This window comes from Salmo salar, chromosome 27, assembly GCF_965601325.2.
Source record: "Salmo salar chromosome 27, fSalSal1, whole genome shotgun sequence".
NCBI lineage: Eukaryota > Metazoa > Chordata > Actinopteri > Salmoniformes > Salmonidae > Salmo > Salmo salar.
In genome coordinates this window covers 21,859,899-21,882,500 of record NC_138317.1, presented here as the reverse complement: position 1 = coordinate 21,882,500, position 22,602 = coordinate 21,859,899, and the positions used below count along the sequence as shown (strand labels likewise).

General features: G+C 43.4%; 1 protein-coding gene across 8 annotated transcripts in view; it reads left to right on the top strand.

Moving 5' to 3' along the window:
* Positions 1 to 22,602, top strand: part of LOC106588628 (receptor-type tyrosine-protein phosphatase U) — a 283,302-nt gene that overhangs the window by 222,481 nt on the left and 38,219 nt on the right. For 6 of the 8 annotated variants that reach the window (XM_045709315.2, XM_045709321.2, XM_045709320.2 and 3 more), the window contains exons 14-18: positions 2,583 to 2,619; positions 9,523 to 9,661; positions 12,847 to 12,876; positions 13,287 to 13,447; positions 21,391 to 21,578. In XM_045709315.2, coding sequence (XP_045565271.2) covers positions 2,583 to 2,619; positions 9,523 to 9,661; positions 12,847 to 12,876; positions 13,287 to 13,447; positions 21,391 to 21,578 — 555 coding nt within the window. The remainder of the gene's footprint in view (positions 1 to 2,582; positions 2,620 to 9,522; positions 9,662 to 12,846; positions 12,877 to 13,286; positions 13,448 to 21,390; positions 21,579 to 22,602) is intronic. The other 2 variants (XM_045709322.2, XM_045709317.2) reach the window with 1 other exon arrangement.

Here is a 22,602-nt window from a genome sequence, read left to right as displayed (position 1 = left end):
GTCTGTTAAAATAACATCAAATTGATCAGAAATACACTGTAGACATTGTTAATGTTGTAAATGGCTATTGTAGCTGGAAACGGATGATTTGTATTGGAATATCTACATAGGCGTACAGAGGCCCAATATCAGCAACCTTCACTCCTGTGTTCCAATAGCACGTTGTGTTAGCTAATCAAAGTTTATCATTTTAAAAGGCTAATTGATCATAAGAAAACCCTTTTGCAATTATGTTAGCACAGCTGAAAACTGTTGTCCTGATTAAAGAAGTAATAAAACTGGCCTTTAGACTAGTTGATTATCTGGAGCATCAGCATTTGTGGGTTTGATTACAGGCTCAAAATGACTAGAAACAAAGAGCTTTCTTCTGAAACTCTATTCTTGTTCTGAGAAATGATTGCTATTCCATGCGAGAAATTGCCAAGAAACTGAAGATCTCGTACAACGCTGTGTACTATTCGCTTCACAGAACAGCGCAATCTGGCTCTAACCAGAATAGAAAGAGGAGCAGGAGGCCCCGGTGCACAACTGAGCAAGAGGACAAGTACATTAAAGTGTCTAGTTTGAGAAACAGACGCCTCACAAGTGCTCAACTGGCAGCTTCATTAAATAGTACCCGCAAAACACCAGTCATAATGTCAACAGTCAAGAGGTGACTCCGTGATGCTGGCCTTCTAGGCAGAGTTCCTCTGTCCAGTATCTGTGATCTTTTGCCCATCTTAATCTTTTCTTTTTATTTGCCAGTCTGAGATATGGCTTTTTCTTTTCAACTCTGCCTAGAAGGACAGCATCCCAGAGGCGCCTCTTCACTGTTGACATTGAGAGTGGTGTTTTGCGGGCACTATTTAATGAAGCTGCCAGTTGAGCACTTGTGAGGCGTCTGTTTCTCAAACTAGACACTAATGTACTTGTCCTCTTTCTCAGTTGTGCACCGGGACCTCCCACTCTTCTTTCTATTCTGGTTAGAGCCAGTTTGCTTTGTTCTGTGAAGGGAGTAGTACACAGCGTTGTACGAGAGTTTCTTGGCAATTTCTTGCATGGAATAGGCTCAAATCAATTGACCCTTTCCCCAATTTTCTGTCGATGCAATATTAATGATAGTGAACAGCATAGTCAGCTTCAGGATTTTGAAATGCTACTGTACACTATTGTGACAGGTGCTACCAGCTACCTGCCACTCAACCTCTGATATTGGCTGATAATATTGGCATATCATATCTGAGGATCATTCTATAAATAACATCAGAACATATCAGGCAAGGAGGTGTCATCAGCAGTCAGTAGAATGCTATGGCTAAGTCCAAATGACATTTGACCAGAGTCAAAAGTAGTGCACTATATAGGGAATAGGGTGCCATTTTGGATTTATGTTTTTATGCCAAAAAGTGCTGAGACTCAGAGTCATGTCAACCTTGACAGAGGTGACACATGACATATCAGCAGGTGGGACTGTAATAATCTGAGAATTGTGTGTAAATGCAACTTATATCTCCATGACTAAGAGTTTGGCGGATACAGACCCACTCGAAAAACAGGTTTTCATTTAAAAAAGGAAGTTAGTAGGCGCTGAGGTAAAAGGGTTCTGACTCCAATCTCAGAGCCCAGATTAGATTGAATACCTGATTTAGCATGATAATGTTTGATAATGTGTCTCTGGTATCACTGTGATTGGCTGGGTAGGAATTGTGGTAGGTGTAGTGTGTGTGTGTGTGTGTGTGTGTGTGTGTGTGTGTGTGTGTGTGTGTGTGTGTGTGTGTGGTGTGTGTGTGTGTGTGTGTGTGTGTGTGTGTGTGTGTGTTATAGTTGTGTATTTACCTGAGTTAGAGATGTGTCCTCTCAGAGCACTCTTAGCCACCACACTATTTCATCCTGACACAGAAGCTCATAACAACATTGGAATATTATAATTCTTGTAGATTATTGTTTCTCTGTCTGCCCTGAGCAGTTTATCTCAATCTGTTTATAAAACTTGGCTATTCGAGTCTGTAAAAAGGGGGAACGCACATTATTTATTTGACAATTATTCAAGATAAATAGCTGTAGGTTTCCAGAACCATGGCTCTGACAGCTGCTGCTGCTACTGAACTGTAATTGCTTTGACGGATATGTCTTTACTGGAGCTTGAAAGACAGCAAGATTGGTGCAATCAGTTCTTTATAAAACACTGTAGCGCACAGACACATATGCACGTACATGTACGTGCGTACGAATGTGTGTGTAATGGGTTGAGTGGGCCAGGGGACCGGATGTTATTGATGAGAACAGAGGACATTTCATTCACACACCCATCCATTCATTCATTAATTAGCTATTTTGTGCTTTAAAACACAAAGTGTCTAGGTGACTAAGACAGACAGACAGACAGACAGACAGACAGACAGACAGACAGACAGACAGACAGACAGACAGACAGACAGACAGACAGACAGACAGACAGACAGACAGACAGACAGACAGACAGACAGACAGACAGACAGACACAAACACACAGATACACACGCTCTGACACCTGTTCTATGCTTAAAAAATAGATTTTTGGTTGTGGTTATCCCAAGCTAATGAACCTCCCATTCTTGTTTCAGGAGACGAGAATTAACTGCATCCGGATTGCCCGTAAAGGTACGTTCAGATCGTTCCGTTCTATCTTCTTCGATCTTCATCATTGAGAGGCATGCATTGAGAAATAGACTACATAACAATACTTTGTGGCAAAGCAGTGTTTACATCTTCTATGCTCCATGATGCTTCATATGCACTCTGATGTGGTTTGAAAGCGTCCCTGTCACTTGGAGGGAGAGAGAGAGGGAGAGAGAGAGGGAGAGGGAGGCCTCCTCTCCCTGCTCTCTTACTCTCTCTCTCTCTCTCTCTTCCTGCGCTCTCTTTGTTATTTGAAGCGTCCTGACATCAAGGGGTCTCTTCTCGCCATTGTCTGCTGGCGCTACACACCACCCAGGCAGAGGAGCTGTGGGTGTACACAGAGAAGAGTTCTCGGCAGGATATTTATAGTACCCTTCATTTGGTACGTGACGGTGACAGGGTGGCATGGTGAATGGAGGGAGGAGAAGAGAGGAGAGGAGAGATTGGTGCTGTTCCTGTGGTGGTGGCAAAGAGAGAGGTTCAGGAAGAAGGGTATACTGGAATTCTCTCTTTTTCAATTAAATTCAAGGGGCTTTATTGGCATGGGAAACATATGTTAACATTGCCGAAGCAAGTGAAATAGATAATAAACAAAAGTGAAATAAACAACAAAAATGAACAGTAAACATTACATTCACAGAAGTTCCAAAGGAATAAAGACATTTCAAATGTCACGTTATGTCTATTTACAGTGTTGTAGCGATGTGCAAATAGTTCAAGTTAAAAAAGGGAAAATAAATAAACCTAAATATGGGTTGTATTTACAATTGTGTTTGTTCTTCACTGGTTGCCCTTTTCTTGTTGCAACATGTCACAAATCTTGCTGCTGTGATGGCACACTGTGGTATTTCACCCAGTAGATATGGGAGTTTATCAAAATTGGGATTGTTTTCAAATTCTTTGTGGATCTGCGTAATCTGAGGGAAATATGTTTCTCTAATATGGTCATACATTTGGCAGGAGGTTAGGAAGTGCAGCTCAGTTTCCACCTCATTTTGTGGGCTTGTTTGTTATTGTAGTTTGGTCAGGGCGTGGCAGGGGGTGTTTGTTTTGTGTGTTTCGGGGTTTTTGGTTTATGTTCTATATTTTCTATTTCTATGTGTTTTTCTAGTTTTTCTATTTCTATGTTTGGGTTTTGTAACGACCTCCAATTAGAGGAAGCTGGTTGTCGTTGCCTCTAATTGGAGGCCATATTTAAGTGGGTTAGTTTTCTCTTGTGTTTGTGGGTGGTTGTTTCCTGTTTAGTCTGTGCACCTTACGGGACTGTTTTCGTCGCTTGTTTAGTGTTTTCGATTTTTTTCCTTCAAAATAAAAAGAAGATGTTCAATATACCCGCTGCAGTTTGGTCCACTCCTTACGACGACTGTGACATAGCCTGTCTTCTCTTGAGAACCAGGTCTGCCTACAGTGACCTTTCTCAATAGCAAGGCTATGCTCACTGAGTCTGTACATAGTAAAAGCTTTCCTTAAGTTTGGGTCAGTCACAGTGGTCAGGTATTCTGCCACTGTGTACTCTCTGTTTAGGGACAAATAGCAATCTAGTTTGCTCAGTTTTTTTGTTAATTCTTTCCTTGTGACAAGTAATTATATTTTTGTTTTCTCATGATTTGGTTGTGTCTAATTGTGTTGCTGTCCTGGGGGTCTGTTTGTGAACAGAGCCCCAGGCCCAGTTTGCTTAGGGGACTCTTCTCCAGATTCATCTCTCTGTAGGTGATGGCTTTGTTATGGAAGGTTTGGGAATCACTTCCTTTTAGGTGGCTGTAAAATTTAACGTCTCCTTTCTGGATTTTGATAATTAGCGGGTATCGGCCTAATTCTTCTCTGCATGCATTATTTGGTGTTTTACGTTGTATACGGAGGATACTTTTGCCGAATTCTGCATGCCGAGTCTCAATTTGTGGTTTGTCCCATTTTGTGAATTCTTGGTTGGTCACAACCATGAAGGGCAATGGGTTCTGTAACTGTTTCAAGTATTTTTTTTGCCAGATCCTAATTGGTATGTCGAATTTTATGTTCCTTTTGGTGGCATAGAAGGCCCTTCTTGCCTTGTCTCTCAGATCGTTCACAGCTTTGTGCAAGTTACCTGTGGCACTGATGTTTAGGCCGAGGTATGTATAGTTTTTTGTGTGCTCTAGGGCAACGGTGTCTAGATGGACTATGTATTTGTGGTCCTGGTGACTGGACCTTTTTTGGTCTTACTGAGATTTACTATCAGGGCCCAGGTCTGGCTGAATCTGAATCTGCAGAAGATGCTGCTGTAGGCCCTCCTTGGTTGGTGACAGAAGCACCAGATCATCAGCAAACAGTAGACATTTGACTTCAGATTCTAGTAGGGTGAGGCCGGGTGTTGCGGACTGTTCTAGTGCCCTCGCCAATGTGTTGATATATATGTTGAAGAGGGTGGGGCTTAAGCTGCATCCCAGTCTCACCCCACAGCCTTGTGGAAAGAAATGTGTGTTTTTTGCTTATTTTAACCACACAGTTGTTTGTGTTCATGGATTTTATATTGTCGTATGTTTTTCCCCCAACCATTTGTATAGCAGACCCTCATGCCAAATTGAGTCAAAGGCTTTTTTTAAATCAACAAAGCATGAGAAGACTTTGCCTTTGTTTTGGTTTGTTTGTTTGTCAATTAGGGTGTGCAGGATGAATATGTGGTCTGTCATATGGTAATTTGGTAAAAAGCCAATTTGACATTTGCTCAGGACATTGTTTTCACTGAGGAAATGTACAAATCTGCTGAGGATTTTCCTAAGGTTGCTGTCGACGCATATCCCACTGTAGTTATTGGGGTCAAATTTGTCTCCAATTTGTGGATTGGGGTCATCAGTCCTTAGTTTCAAATATTGGGGAAGATGCCAGAGCTAATGATGATGTTAAAGAGTTTAAGTATAGCCAACTGTAATTTGTTGTCTGTATATTTGATCATTTCATTGAGGATACCATCAACACCACTGGCCTTTTTGGGTTGGAGGGTTTGTATTTTGTCCTGTAGTTCATTCAATGTAATTGGGGAATCCAGTAGGTTCTGGTAGTCTTTAGTAGTTGATTCTAAGCTTTGTATTTGATCATATATAGGTTTTTGCTGTTTGTTCTTTGTTATAGAGCCAAAAGAATGGAGAAGTGGTTTACCCATACATCTTCATTTTGGAAAGATAACTCTTCGTGTTGTTGTTTGTTTAGTGTTTTCCAATTTTCCCTGAAGTGGTTAGAGTCTATGTATTCTTCAAATACATTGAGCTGATTTCTGACATGCTGTTCCTTCTTTTTCTGTAGTGTATTTCTGTATTGTTTTAGTGATTCACCATAGTGAAGGAGTAGACTCAGGTTTTCTGGGTCTCTATGTTTTTGGTTGGACAGGTTTCTCAATTTCTTTCTTAGGTTTTTGTATTCTTCATCAAATCATTTGTCATTGCTGTTAATTTTCTTCAGTTTTCTGTTTGAAATCTTTAATATGGAAGCTGAGAAGTCAAATATACTGTGTAGATTGTCTTTTGCCAAGTTTACACCCTCACTATTACAGTGGAAAGTTTTGTCCAGGAAGTTGTCTTAAAGGGATGAATTTGTTGTTGCCTAATTGTTTGTTGGTAAATTTCCACACTACATTCCTTCCATCAATTGCATTTCTTAATATTATTAATTTCCTTTGGCTTCGATGCCTCATGACTGAGTGTTGCTCTGTTCATGTAGACTGTGATTTTGCTGTGATCTGTGGTCAGTGGGCTGACTGTGAATGCTCTGAGAGACTCTGGGTCAAGGTCAGTGATAAAGTAGTCTACAGTACTACTGCCAAGAGATGAGCTATAAGTGTACCTACCATAGGAGTCTCCTCGAAGAGTACCATTGACTATGTACATATCCAGCGTGCAACAGAGCTGCAGGAGTTGTGACCTGTTTTTGTTGGTTATGTTGTCATAGTTGTGTCTAGGGGGGCGTATGGGGGACGGAATGCTGTCATCTCCAGGCAGGTGTTGGTCCCCCTGTGTGCTGAGGGTGTCAGGTTCTTGTTCGGTTCTGGCATTTAGGTTGCCACAGACTAGTACATGTCCCTGGGCCTGGAAATGATTGATTTCCCCCTCCAGGATTAGCTGTCTTCATTAAAGTATGGGGATTCTAGTAGGGGGATATAGGTAGCACACAGGACATTTTTCTCTGTTAAGATAATTTACTTTTGAATTTCTAGTCAAACGTAAAATGTTCCTGTTTTGATTCATTTAAAGGAGTGAGTTAGGTCTGCTCTACCAAATTAGCATACTCCCTGAGTCCCTTTCCTGTTTCACAACTGGTAGTTTGATGGATAGGACTACCAGCTCTCTATAACCTAGAGGGCAAACTGTGGGTCCATCTCCTCTGTACCATGTTGGTTGTAGGATGACAATGCCTGTATTTCCGATTTCTTTGGTGAAGTCCAGGTTCCTGCTCTTTAGGACAAAGGCAGATTACCTCAGGCCTTGGATATCTCTCTCTCTCTCTCTCTCTCTCTCTCTCTCTCTCTCTCTCCTCTCTCTCTCTCTCTCACACACACACTCTTTCTCTCTTTGCTTGTCTTATTGTCTGTCTGTCTGTCCGCCTCAAGCTTCCTCTCTCGCTCTCTAATTATACAACTTTTCTTTATCTCTCTCCAACACGCCCACACACATGCACACATATAACATTTTCCTCTCACACAATTTTTTTTCTCTCTCTTTCTCTCTTGCTCTCTCTCTCTCTCATTCTGTGACTGCGTAATGAAAGGCTGGGGCTCATGTCAAGCGTGAAGCAGGGAGACAGACAGGGACAGAGACAGGCGGCTACCGCTTAGACGACTAGTGTCACACCTCAGGTGTTCCGGGCCCACGCACACACACCAGCACAATATCTGGTTAATGACACGCTAACGCTGGCAGATGAAGATGAAATGTGTGTCCTCTCCAGCCCTCTACCTTTCTTTACATCCTCCATCCTAATCTTTCTCTCATACACATTCTCTCATATATACATTCGCTCTCCTTTTTCTCTCTATCTCTCCACCTCCCCCCATCCCTCTCTCCCTGCCTCACAGCAGCAGAAAGTTTTAGTGGTCTAAACTTGTCCATGGCAACGTGCTTCTTACAGCCAGAGTCAGTGACTCATCTGTGCGCATGCATGCACGCACACACGCGGAATCACACACACACACACACACACACACACACACACACACACACACACACACACACACACACACACACACACACACACACACACACACACACACACACACGCAACGTGCTTCTTACAGCCGGAGTCAGTAAGAACAGAGTGACTCATCTGTGCGCATGCAGGCACGCACGCACGCACGCGGAATCATACATGCACACACACACACACACACACACACACACACACACACACACACACACACACACACACACACACACACACACACACACACACACACACACACACACACACATTAGTAAAGTGGACTTGGAGGCCAGAGAGAGAGCCAGCTAGCCAGTAGAGCTAGAATCATCTGCAATCAACATTTCTGCAGGCCACACTCTGTTTTCCTGAACAGGCTTTTAAGGCTCAGGCAAAATTACCCCCCTTGCAGACAAAATAGCATGCCTTACTGGGAGGGAGAAAAGAAAACATGGATGCTTTTCAAATTGGTTGTGCTGCAGCTAACTAGTAGAGCGAGATAGAGAGAGATTTTAAATAGTAAGTGAGCGGAAAGAGAGAGGACCACATCCAGCTGAAGGGTTAGAAGAAGGAGGGATGGTGAAAAGAGGTAGATAATTGGTTTTAGCTTCGTGCCTCCAGTGATAGACCATTTCATTCACCCTTCTTTTTGTTTACCCATCGGAGGGAAGACTTTTAATTAAGCGTATGCTCGCAGGGGTTCAGGATCTTAATTCTCAACCAATTCTGTTTCTAGTCGGCAATAAACACTTCTGGAAAGCGACACCATGGGAGCTCCAAATTCATCTTGGGAGAGATTTCAAGCTGTTGTTATAGCTCTGATGGAAATGTAGAGGCACAGCGAACACAGTGAGTGACGTTACTGCATAGAAAATGGCTGACTGAATGAACTTCCAGCTAGCTATTAGCTGATGTAACTGGTGTGTTTTCTTAACACATGTAGGCAAAGTCTGTCCAGCTGTCCACACTGGCTACACCAACTGTGGCTGGTTAGTTAGCGGCTTAAAAGCTTCCTCCTTATCCAAGCCTGTTACCTATCATGAAACATAGTCAGGGACAAAGCCAGAGCTTATTTACTCTACCATAATCTCTCTCTCTCTTCTTCTCTCTCCATATCTCCCTCCCCCTCGCTCCCTCCTCTCTCCATATCTCCCTTCCCCCGCTCTCCCTCTCCCCCCTCTCTCCCTTCCTCCCCTCTGCCAGTGTATTCATCCAGGTGGATATAATACCCAGTGTGAGAAGGATAATAACCTGATTTTACTCTGATAACCTGGCTCACCGTGCCCCCCGTCTCTCAGACTACTACAATACCCCTGGGCCTCCTTTGGGATTAACAGAAAAAAATAGAACTAGACTATAGCCTTCCTACTCTAACTCCTGATATTTTGATCTCTGAACGTCATCGGTATAATTGGTTGTTTTTGTGGTTGTGTGCCTTTTCTACAGGATGCTTAGGCTTCTGTGTGGTCTAGGGAGAGGAATCTAACTAGGTTGGCCCTTTGTTGGAGTATCATCGCCCGAACCATGAGTTCTTAAGAGCTAATGCCTAGGCCTTTGCTCAGCAAGCTACTACAGTCTTGTAGCATACAGAAGACTATCACTCTAACATGTCTCTCCCCCTCGTGTCTCTCCCCTGTAGCTGCCTCTAAAGACCATAAGAGGGTCCTGGATGAATCGTAGGCTTTAGTTCAATGGGCTAACAGTCTTCTCTTTACCCTGTAGCTGCCTGTAAGGACCATAAGAGGGCCCTGGAGGTGTCCCAACATGCAGAGGACATGGGTCTGATCTTGGGGGCCTGTGCTGGGGGACTGGTGGTCCTCATTCTGCTGCTGGGGGCCATCGTCATCATCATCAAGAAGGGGTGAGTGGAGGGTTGTGTGTGTGTAAAGGTGATTGTGATTTTGATCATTGAGGTGATCCAGAAAGGGGCCTATCTTTGCCTGTCTCTTAGCTGCCTGTCACAAACTTCCATGTGACTAACTATGTCCTATTAGGGAAGGTATTTCTCCATCACATCTTGGCAGGCTTAGTCCAACTCAATTCAATAGGGAGTTAGGTAGGTAATGGAGAGTATATTACTTCCAGAAGTACACACATGGCTGGGTATTATTTGTGAAATGCTGTGCAGTTATAGTTGCCAAGCTTTTTGCGTAGAACTCATTTTTTAATTTCAAGGTCTGTTGTCTATTGGCTGCACACACCTAGGAATGAAACTCTAATATTCACTCCAGCATCACCAGGACATACTGCTTGGCAGTAGCGTACTCTCCTCCTTCCCTCTCTTCTCCTCCTTTACCCCTCTTCTCTCCCCCTTACCTCTTCTCTTCTGACGTTATATTGGGAGAATAACACTCAGTGTGTAATATTTCATCAAGGGCCCTTTCAAGCCATTGCCCTTTCAAGTCAAAGCAGATATAATAGCAGCATCTGGGTTGGTGTGCAGTGCTCTGTGAACATGGTGCCTGTGGCTGAGCCATTAATTGGAGAGGAAGGTTGTTGTTGCCTTTCAGATAGAATTACCACCTCAGGTTTTCTCATGATGAAGGGAGAGGAGCTGGGATGCACGTCAGAGAAGCAGGGTTGGACGTCACAGGGAGAAGCGTGATAGAGACAGAAACCACCAGTAGACCGTTGAGCTAACTGTACCTTGGTTGACAGCTGTATGTGTACCTGTGCTCCCTGGCATATTATTCAGTTAAGTGATAAGCAATCTATTTAGCTAGGAACCCAGTCAATGTCACAGTTGTGCTATATTTTATCTGCTGTTGCATGGTCGCTTGCCCTACCCCCATAAACATACAGGTACAGTGGAGGAAAAGTATTTGATCCCCTGCTGATTTTGTACATTTGCCCACTGATAAAGAAAGGATCAGTCTATAATTTTAATGGTAGGTTTATTTGAACAGTGAGAGACAGAATAACAACAAAAATATCCAGAAAAACGCATGTCAAAAATGTTATAAATTGATTTGCATTTTAATGAGGGAAATAAGTATTTGACCCCTCTCTCAATCAGAAAGATTTCTGGCTCCCAAGTGTCTTTTATACAGGTAACAAGCTGAGATTAGGAGCACACTCTTAAAGGGAGTGCTCCTAACCGCAGATTGTTACCTGTAAAGAAGACACCTGTCCACAGAAGCAATCAATCAGATTCCAAACTCTCCACCATGGCCAAGACCAAAGAGCTCTCCAAGGATGTCAGGGACAACATTGTAGACCTACACAAGGCTGGAATGGGCTACAAGACCATCGCCAAGCAGCTTGGTGAGAAGGTGACAACAGTTGGTGCGATTATTCACAAATGGAAGAAACACAAAAGAACTGTCAATATCCCTCGGCCTGGGGCTCCATGCAAGATCTCACCTCGTGGGGTTGCAATGATCATGAGAACGGTGAGGAATCAGCCCAGAACTACACGGGAGGATCTTGTCAATGATCTCAAAGCAGCTGGGACCATAGTCACCAAGAAAACAATTGGTAACACACTACGCCGTGAAGGACTAAAATCCTGCAGCGCCCGCAAGGTCCCCCTGCTCAAGAATACATATACATACCCGTCTGAAGTTTTCCAATGAACATCTGAATGATTCAGAGGACAACTGGTGAAAGTGTTGTGGTCAGATGAGACCAAAATGGAGCTCTTTGGCATCGACTCAACTCGCCGTGTTTGGAGGAGGAGGAATGCTGCCTATAACCCCAAGAACACCATCTCCACCGTCAAACATGGAGGTGGAAACATTATGCTTTGGGGGTGTTTCTCTGCTAAGGGGACAGCACAACTTCACCGCATCAAAGGGACGATGGACGGGGCCATGTACCGTCAAATCTTGGGTGAGAACCTCCTTCCCTCAGCCAGGGCATTGAAAATGGGTTGTGGATGGGTATTCCAGTATGACAATGACCCAAAACACACGGCCAAGGCAACAAAGGAGTGGCTCAAGAAGAAGCACATTAAGGTCCTGGAGTGGCCTAGCCAGTCTCCAGACCTTAATCCCATAGAAAATCTGTGGAGGGAGCTGAAGGTTTGAGTTGCCAAACATCAGCCTCAAAACCTTAATGACTTGGAGAAGATCTGCAAAGAGGAGTGGGACAAAATCCCTCTTGAGATGTGTGCAAACCTGGTGGCCAACTACAAGAAACGTCTGACCTCTGTGATTGCCAACAAGGGTTTTGCCACCAAGTACTAAGTCATGTTTTGCAGAGGGGTCAAATACTTATTTCCCTCATTAAAATGCAAATCATTTTATAACATTTTTGACATGCGTTTTTCTGGATTTTTTTTGTTATTCTGTCTCGCACTGTTCAAATAAACCTACCATTAAAATTATAGACTGATCATTTCTTTGTAAGTGGGCAAACGTACAAAATCAGCAGGGGATCAAATACTTTTTCCCCCACTGTACCTGCCAACATAAAGTGTCTAATTAGGGTGTTGGGCCCCCACAAGCCAAACAGCTTCAATGTGCCTTGGCATCGATTCTACAAGTGTCTGGAACTCTTTTGGAGTGATGCGGCACCATTCTTCCATGAGAAATTCCATAATTTGGTGTTTTGTTGATGGGGGTGGAAAATTCTGTCTCAGGTGCCGCTCCAGAATCTCCGACAAGTGTTAGATTGGGTTGAGAGCTGGTGACAGAGACGGTCATGACATATGATTTACATCGTTTTCATGATCAAACCATTCAGTGACCACTCGTGCCCTGTGGATGGGGGCATTGTCATCCAATCGGGGCATAGCCATCGTAGCCAAAATTATGGCCTGCCCAGCATTTTTATACATGATCCTAAGCATGATGGGATGTTAATTGCTTAATTAACTCAGGAACCACACCTGTGTGGAAGCACCTGCTTTCAATATACTTTGTATCGCTCATTTACTAGTGTTTTCATTATTTACCTGTGCATTTCAACATTTTTATTTTGCCTTGCTGGAGGCCACCTCACTAACCGTGGCCCCACCTCTCACGTCTCTTTGTTTTCTTTCTCTCCACTCTCTCTCTCTCTCTCTCCTCCTCTTTCTTCTCCTCCTTTCTTCATACTAATCAGAAGGGACTTCTATTCTTACTCTTACTACCCGTAAGTGACTCCTCCCTAGTCTCTCCCTCCATCTTTTCCTTATGGCGCAATCTTCACCTGCTTGCCCTCTGTAGTCCTGGAAGATGACACTTATAGGAGATAAGCATCTCCTCCACCTCATCCTCTATATACCTCTCCAGTTGATTCTCTCTCTCTCTCTCTGGGCCTGCTACTATCACCAAATATTCCTTTTTCTCCCTTGCCTCGATTTAATCTCTTATTTTTCCCCTTTCGTCCAATTTCTCAACTCCTTGACCTTAACCCCCCTCTTTCCACTCATTTCCCCTCTCTTTGCTATTTCCTTATTTTGATCTCTCTCTTATTCTTCTCTCCTTTTTATATTCCCTCTCCTCTCCTCTCCTCTCCACCTCTCCTCTCCACATCTTCTCTCCTCTCTTTGCTCTGTGCAGCAGGAAGAAGGTAGCGCTGAACAAAGCAGCCATGTCGTACCGTCAGGAGAAGACCAGGAAGCTAGGTTCTCTGGACTGCAGCATGACAGAGCAGAGCACCCTGCAGCAGGATGGGCACACTGCTAACTCCTTCATGGACGCCCACACCTGCAACACACGGAGTAAGAACCTGTACACTAACCCTGTACCTCCGAGAGAGATAGAGGCTGAAGGAGAGCACAATCCAATGATCCTGTGCAGAGGCAGATGCTCTACTCCCTGCACCACAGAAGTTTGGCCAGTAGAACACTCAACTACACCCTGCTACAAGTACACTCTGTAGGCTACAATCTTTTCCCTCTTTACACACACTGTCAACTACAACAAGTACACTAGTCTGTAGACTCTGTGCCACCTACTGTAGTATACACACTGCCAACTACAACAAGTACACTCTCTAGGCAACAGTCTGTCCTGTATACACACACTGCTAAGATAAAGTACCATCTTCAGTTTCTCAGGCTTTCTGTTTACTTATCAAATCAAACTGTATTTGTCACATGCACCGAATACAACAAGTGTAGGCGTCTCTGTGAAATGCTTACTTACAAGCCCTTAACAAACGGTGCAGTTCAAGAAGAGTTAATATTAACCAAATAAACTCAAGTAAAAAATAATAAAAAGTAACACAATAAAATAAGAATAACGAGGCTATATACAGGGGGTACAGGTTAGTTGAGGTAATTTGTACATGTACGTAAGGGTGAAGTGACATAGATAGCAAACAGTGAGTGGTAGCAGTGTGCAAAATAAATCGTGTGTGGGGGGGTCAATGTAAATAGTCCAGTGGCCATTTGATTAATTGTTCAGCAGTCTTATGGCTTGGGGGTAGAAGCTGTTAAGGGGCCTTTTGGTCCTTGGCGCACCGGTACCGCTTGCCGTGTGGTAGCAGAGAAAACAGTCCATGACTGGGGTTGCTGGAGTCTCTGAAAATGTTATGGGCTTTCCTCTGACACTGCCTAATTTATAGGTCCTGGATGGCAGGAAGCTTGGCACCAGTGATGTACTGTTGTGTAGTGCATTATGGTCAGATGCCGAGCAGTTGCCATACCAGGCGGTGATGCAACCGGTCAGGATGCTCTCGATGGTGCAGCTGTAGAAGTTTTTGAGGATCTGGGGACCATGCCAAATCTTTTCAGTCTCCTGAGGGGGAAAAGGTTTTGTTGTGCCCTCTTCACGACAGTCTTGCTGTGTTTGGACCATGATAGTTTGTTGGTGATGTGGACACCAAGGAACTTGAAACTCTCGACCCGCTCCACTACAGCCCCGTCAATGTTAATGGTGGCCTGCTCGGCCTTCCTTTATCTGTAGTCCACGATCAGCTCCTTTGTCTTGCTCACATTGAGGGAGAGGTTGTTGTCCTGGCACCACACTGCCAATTCTCTGACCTCCTCCCTATAGGCTGTCTCATCATTGTCGGTGATCAGGCTTACCACTGTTTTGTCATCAGCAAACTTAATGATGGTATTGGAGTCGTGTTTGGCCACGCAGTCGTGGGTGAACAGGGAGTACAGGATGGGATTAAGTACACACCTCTGAGGGGCCCCAGTGTTGAGTATCAGTGTGGCAGACGTGTTGTTGCCTACCCTTACCACCTGGGGGGTGGCCCATCAGGAAGTCCAGGATCCAGTTGCAGAGAAGATGTTTAGTCCCAGGGTTCTTAGCTTAGTGATGATCTTCGTGTGCACTATGGTGTTGAACGCTGAGCTGTAGTCAATGAACATCATTCTCACACAGGTGTTCCTTTTGTCCAGGTGGGAAAGGGCAGTGTGGAGTGCGAGTGAGATTGCATCATCTGTGGATCTGTTGGGGCGGTATGCAAATTGGAGTGGGTCAAGGGTAGCTGGGAGGATCCTATTGATGTGAGCCTTGACTAGCCTTTCGAAGCACTTCATGGCTACCGACGTGAGTGCCACGTTGCGGTAATCAGTTAGGCAAGTTACCTTTGCTTCCTTGGGCACAAGGACTATGGTGGTCTTCTTGAAACATGTAGGTATTACGGACTCGGTCAGGGAGAGGTTAAAAATGTCAGTGAAGACACTTGCCAGTTGGTCCGCCCATGCTTTGAGTACACGTCCTGGTAATCCGTCTGGCCCCGCGGCTTTGTGAATGTTGATCTGTTTAAAAGTCTTGCTCACATCGGCTACCGAGAGCGTTATCACAGTCATCCAGAACTGCTGGTGCTCTCATGTTTGCTTCAGTGTTGCTTGCCTTGAAGCGAGCATAAAAGGCATTTCGCTTGTCTGGTAGGCTTGCGTCACTGGGCAGCTCACGTCTGGGTTTCCTTTGTAGTCCATAATCGTTTTCAAGCCCTACCACATCTGCCGAGCGTCAGAGCCGATGTAGTAGGATTCAATCTTAATCCTGTATTGACGCTTTGCTTGTTTGATTGCAATAAAGTCTCCAGCCACTAGGAGCGCCGCTTCTGGATGAGCATTTTCTTGTTTCCTTATGGCCTTACAGAGTTGGTTGAGTGCGGTCTTAGTGCCAGCATTGGTCTGTGTTGGTAAATAGACGGCTACGAATAATATAGATGAGAACTCTGGTAGATAGTGTGGTCTACAGATAGTGTGGTCTATTAGACATTGCGCACCAGCTGTTATTGACAAATAGACACAAACCCCATCCCTCCTCTTACCAGACATAGCTTCTCTGTTCTGGCGGTGCATGGAAAATCCCACCAGCTCTATATTATCCGCGTCGTCGTTCAGCCACGACTTGGTGAAACATAAGATATTACAGTTTTTAATGTCCCGTTGGTAGGATAATCTTAATCGTATGTCATCAATTTTATTTTCCAATAATTGCATGTTAGCCAATAGAATGGATGGCAGTGGGAGTTAACCTCTATGGGCTAGGTGGGACGCAAGCGTCCCACCCGTGGTGCACTCCATCAACAGCAGGTGCATTTCAAGAGCGGCAAATTTGAATCCAAATAAATGTCAAAATTCAAATTTTTCAAACATACAACTATTTTACACCCTTTGAAAGATAAACATCTCCTTAATCTAACCACGTTTTACGATTTCAAAAAGGTTTTACGGCGAAAGCATAAATTTAGAGTATGTTAGGACAGTACATTTACAAGAGTTGTGTGTAATGTTGTGCCAATTCAAAGACAGGCGTCACCAAAACCATAAAATCAGCTAAAATTATGCACTAACCTTTTACAATCTCCAACAGATGACACTCCTAGGACATTGTGTTAGACAATGCATGCATTTTTAGTTCTATCAAGTTCATATTTATATCCAAAAACAGCGTTTTACTGTGGCGTTGATGTTCAGGAAATCGTTTCCCTCCAATAACCGGCATTCAAGTCAGCACCACAAATTAAATAATTAAAATTAGAAAACATTGGTAAAATATTATATTGTCATTTAACCTCTATGGGCTAGGTGGGACGCTAGCGTGCCACCCGTGGTGCACTCCATCAACAGCAGGTGCATTTCAAGAGCGGCAAATTTGAATCCAAATAAATGTCAAAATTCAAATTTTTCAAAAATACAACTATTTTACACCATTTGAAAGATAAACATCTCCTTAATCTAACCACGTTTTACGATTTCAAAAAGGTTTTACGGCGAAAGCATAAATTTAGAGTATGTTAGGACAGTACATTTACAAGAGTTGTGTGTAATGTTTTGTCAAGTCAAAGACAGGGTCACCAAAACCATAAAACCAGCTAAAATGATGCACTAACCTTTTACAATCTCCATCAGATGACACTCCTAGGACATTATGTTAGACAATGCATGCATTTTTAGTTCTATCAAGTTCATATTTATATCCAAAAACAGCGTTTTACTATGGCATTGATGTTGAGGAAATCGTTTCCCTCCAATAACCGGCAGTCAAGTCAGCGTCACAAATTAAATAATTAAAATTAGAAAACATTGGTAAAATATTATATTGTCATTTAAAGAATTATAGATTTACATCTCTTGAACGCAATCAACTTGCCAGATTTAAAAATAACCTTACTGGGAAATCACACTTTGCAATAATCTGAGCACTGCGCCCAGAAAAATACGCGTTGCGATACAGACTAGACGTCATGTTGGGGAGATCTAAAATCGAAAATACTATGTAAATAATCCATTACCTTTGATTCTCTTCATCAGATGTCACTTCCAGGTATCACAGGTCCATAACGAATGTAGTTTTGTTCAAAAAAGCTCATCATTTATGTCCAAAAATCTCCGTCTTGTTAGCACATGATCTAAGCCAGCCGGACTTCTCGTCATGAACGAGGGGAAAAAATATATTTCCGTTCGTTCAAACATGTCAAACGTTGTATAGCATAAATCATTAGGGCCTTTTTTAACCAGAACATGAATAATATTCAAGGTGGACGAATGCATACTCTTTTATAACGTATTGGAACGAGGGTACCCAACATGAACTCGCGCGCCAGGTGTCTAATGGGACATCATCGTTCCATGGCTCTTGTTCGGTCAGATCTCCCTCCGGAAGACTCAAAACACTTTGTAAAGGCTGGTGACATCTAGTGGAAGCAATAGGAAGTGCCAAAATATTCCTCAGCCCCTGTGTTTTTCAATGGGATAGGTTTAAAGTCAATACAACACATCAGGTATCCACTTCCTGTCAGAAAATGTCTCAGGGTTTTGCCTGCCAAATGAGTTCTGTTATACTCACAGACACCATTCAAACAGTTTTAGAAACTTTAGAGTGTTTTCTATCCATATATAATAAGTATATGCATATTCTAGTTACTGGGTAGGATTAGTAACCAGATTAAATCGGGTAAAAAAATTTTATCCAGACGTGCAAATGCTGCCCCCTAGCCCTAACAGGTTAAAGAATTATAGATTTACATCTCTTGAACGCAATCAACTTGCCAGATTTAAAAATAACCTTACTGGGAAATCACACTTTGCAATAATCTGAGCACTGCGCCCAGAAAAATACGCGTTGCGATACAGACTAGCCGCCATGTTGGGGAGATCTAAAATCGAAAATACTATGTAAATAATCCATTACCTTTGATTATCTTCATCAGATGTCACTTCCAGGTATCACAGGTCCATAACGAATGTAGTTTTGTTCAAAAAAGCTCATAATTTATGTCCAAAAATCACCGTCTTGTTAGCACATGATCTAAGCCCGCCGGACTTCACTTCATGAACGAGGGGGAAAAATATATTTACGTCCGTTCAAACATGTCAAACGTTGTATAGCATAAATCATTAGGGCCTTTTTTAACCAGAACATGAATAATATTCAAGGTGGACGAATGCATTCTCTTTTATAACGTATTGGAACGAGGGTACCCAACATGAACTCGCGCCCCAGGTGTCTAATGGGCCATCATCGTTCCATGGCTTTTGTTCGGTCAGATCTCCCTCCAGAAGACTCAAAACACTTTGTAAAGGCTGGTGACATCTAGTGGAAGCAATAGGAAGTGCCAAAATATTCCTCAGCCCCTGTGTTTTTCAATGGCATAGGTTTAAAGGTAATACAACACATCAGGTATCCACTTCCTGTCAGAATCTGTCTCAGGGTTTTGCCTGCCAAATGAGTTCTGTTATACTCACAGACACCATTCAAACAGTTTTAGAAACTTTAGGGTGTTTTCTATCCATATATAATAAGTATATGCATATTCTAGTTACTGGGTAGGATTAGTAACCAGATTAAATCGGGTACATTTTTTTATCCAGCCGTGCAAATACTGCCCCCTAGCCCTAACAGGTTAACTTGCTCGCCTACGGATTCTTACAAAGCAGCCCGACCTGCGCCCCCTTTTTCTCCGTCTTTTCTTCATGCAAATGTCGGGGATTTGGGCCTGTTGCCAGGAAAGCATTATATCCTTCTCGTCGGACTCGCTAAAGGAAAAAGCTTCTTCCAGTTCGAGTTGAGTAATCGCTTTTCTGATGTCCAGCAGTTATTTTAGGTCATAAGAAATGGTAGCAGCAACATTATGTACAAAATAAGTAAAAAAACAAGTTACAAACAACGCAAAAAAAACTAACAAAATAGCACAGTTGGTTAGGAGCATGTAAAACGTCAGCCATCCTCTTCGGCGCCATCTTAGAGTTTCTCTGTCAATATCCATCTCATTCTCTCAGTCCTTCAGATTGCTTTTATCAATATACAGTATTTTCCTTCTCTCTCTCTCTCTCTCTCTCTTCTCAAACGACCTCTTTCAATAAAAATATTCCACCGTGCCTGTCAACATGTACATACTGTCGTGGCCAAAAGTTTTGAGAATGGCACAAATATACATTTTCACAAAGTTTGCTGCTTCAGTAAATTTATATATTTTTGTCAGATGTTACTATGAAATACTGAAGTATAATTACAAGCATTTCATAAGTGTCAAAGGCTTTTATTGACAATTACATGAAGTTGATGCAAAGAGTCAATATTTGCAGTGTTGACCCTTCTTTTTCAAGACCTCTGCAATCCGCCCTGGCATGCTGTCAATTAACTTCTGTGCCACATCCTGGCTGATGGCAGCCCATTCTTGCTTAATCAATGCTTGGAATCTGTCAGAATTTGTGGGTTTTTGTTTGTCCACCCGCCTCTTGAGGATTGACCACAAGTTCTCAATGGGATTAAGGTCTGGGGAGTTTCCTGGCCATGGCCCCAAAATATCAATGTTTTGTTCCCCGAGCCACTTAGTTATCACTTTTGCCTTATGGCAAGGTGCTCCATCATGCTGGAAAAGGCATTGTTCATTACCAAACTGTTCCTGGATGGATGGGAGAAGTTGCTCTCAAAGGAAGTGTTGGTACCATTCTTTATTCATGGCTGTGTTCTTAGGCAAAATTGTGAGTGAGCCCACTCCCTTGGCTGAGAAGCAACCCCACACATGAATGGTCTCAGGCTGCTTTACTGTTGGCATGACACAGCACTGATGGTAGCGCTCACCTTGTCTTCTCCGGACAAGCTTTTTTCCAGATGCCCCAAACAATCGTAAAGGGGATTAATCAGAGAAAATGACTTTACCCCAGTCCTCAGCAGTCCAATCCCTTTACCTTTTGCAGAATATCAGTCTGTCCCTGATGTTTTTTCTGGAGAGAAGTGGCGTCTTTGCTCCCCTTCTTGACACCAGGCCATCCTCCAAAAGTCTTCGCCTCACTGTGCGTGCAGATGCACTCACACCTGCCTGCTGCCATTCCTGAGCAAGCTCTGTACAGGTGGTGCCCTGATTCCGCAGCTGAATCAACTTTAGGAGACGGTCCTGACGCTTGCTGGACTTTCTTGGGCGCCCTGAAGCCTTCTTCACAACAATTGAACCGCTCTCCTTGAAGTTCTTGATGATCCGATAAATGGTTGATTTAGGTGCAATCTTACTGGCAGCAATATCCTTGCCTGTGAAGCCCTTTTTGTGCAAAACAATGATGATGGCACGTGTTTCCTTGCAGGTAACCATGGTTGACAGAGGAAGAACAATGATTCCAAAAACCACCCTCCTTTTGAAGCTTCCAGTCTGTTATTCAAACTCAATCAGCATGACAGAGTGATCTCCAGCCTTGTCCTCATCAACACTCACACCTGTGTTAACGAGAGAATCACTGACATGATGTCAGCTGGTCCTTTTGTGGCAGGGCTGAAATGCAGTGGAAATGTTTTTGGGGGATTCAGTTCATTTGCATGGCAAAGAGGGACTTTGCAATTAATTGCAATTCATCTGATCACTCTTCATAACATTCTGGAGTATATGGAAATTGCCATCATACAAACTAAGGCAGCAGACTGTGTGAAAATTAATATTTGTGTCATTCTCAAAACTTTTGGCCACAACTGTACAATATGTCTTCATTGTGATACCAGCTCTTCCTTGATCTGTCAGTTGAGTGGGTGTTGTGTTGAGCAGGTGGAGGTTGACCTTCAGTCCCTCACTGAGCCATGTGCTTTAATAAAAGAACATGTAGCCACTAATACTGGCACTTATGTAACATATGTAAGGTTGTGTAATGGTTAATGTGTCTGTGTGTATGTTTGTGTCCATCTTTGTGTCTGTGGTTGTGTATCCATCTTTGTGCGTGTGTATGTGCTTGCGTGCCATGCTCATGCATGTGTATGTCTCCTCTAGACGAACAGAGGAGTTCAGTGAACGAGTCCAGCAGCCTGTTGGGTGGTTCCCCTCGACGCCACTGTCGTAGGAAGAGCTCTCCGTACCACACAGGTCAACTTCACCCCGCGGTCAGGGTGGCAGACCTCCTCCAACACATCAACCAGATGAAGACTGGGGAAGGATATGGCTTCAAACAGGAGTATGAGGTGAGAGGGATGGAGAGGGATGGAGAGGGATGAAGAGGGATGGATAGAGAGAGAGAGAGAGAGAGAGAGAGAAAGATAGAGAGAGAGAATGTGGGCGTAGCATCCTTTGGGATTTAATGATGCAATTTTGGAGGCAGAAGGCATTTTAATACAGTTTCTCATCTCTGAGTCCAATGGCTTATGTGTTCAGTAGGCTGCTGCTGGAAGCTTATTTTAATAAGCAGCAGTCAACGTAAACCTCCAGTAGCTGTTTGATACCATCTCTCAATGTAAAGCTATTTTATTCTGCTCATCTCTCTTTCAGATCTTTTTCTGTGTCTACCAAGAGTATATTAATTAAATGGCTTTCAAGTAACTTTTTTTCATTCTATTTGTGATTTACTACAAAGTCCCTCTATTCGCCCAGTAGCATTTAGCTTGTATTTGTACCCGAATCCAAACCTCCAGATTTCCAGATGCGCTTTTCGATTCATTAATCCCACCCCCCAAGGGCCCAACAAATTCCCCCTCCTAAAATCAATACCGTGGTCGCTTTTTCACTCCTCCATCGCTTTTCCGCTCCTCCCGTCTCACTCCCTCCATCGCTCCCTAGTCTGTCGCCTGGAGAAATAAAGGAGATGAAGGAGAGATCAGTGTGCGACTGGGGTGTGTGCGTGTGTGTGTGTTTGTGTGTGTGCGCATACGTGCGTGTGATATGTGTATCAGTGTGATACTGGCTGTAGGACTTCATAACCCTTATTTCCCACTGGGCTGCCGAGGCGGCCATTGATCATGCATGCTGCAAAGGACTGTGGGAGTTTTTAAATGGCACTACAGGGTTTTTGGACCGGCGCTACAGGATTTCTGGACTGTCTCAGATAGAACGAGGCTGATGTCAGATAGCCATAACCAGATTACAACCAACTGGTTAGACTGTCAGGTTAGATCCAATCCTCTTGACTATCTTCAGGGCTTCAACCCAGTAGGCAAAACTGGTTGAAAGGATGTCATTACAAACCAGAGCTCTAAACCCAACAGTGCAGAA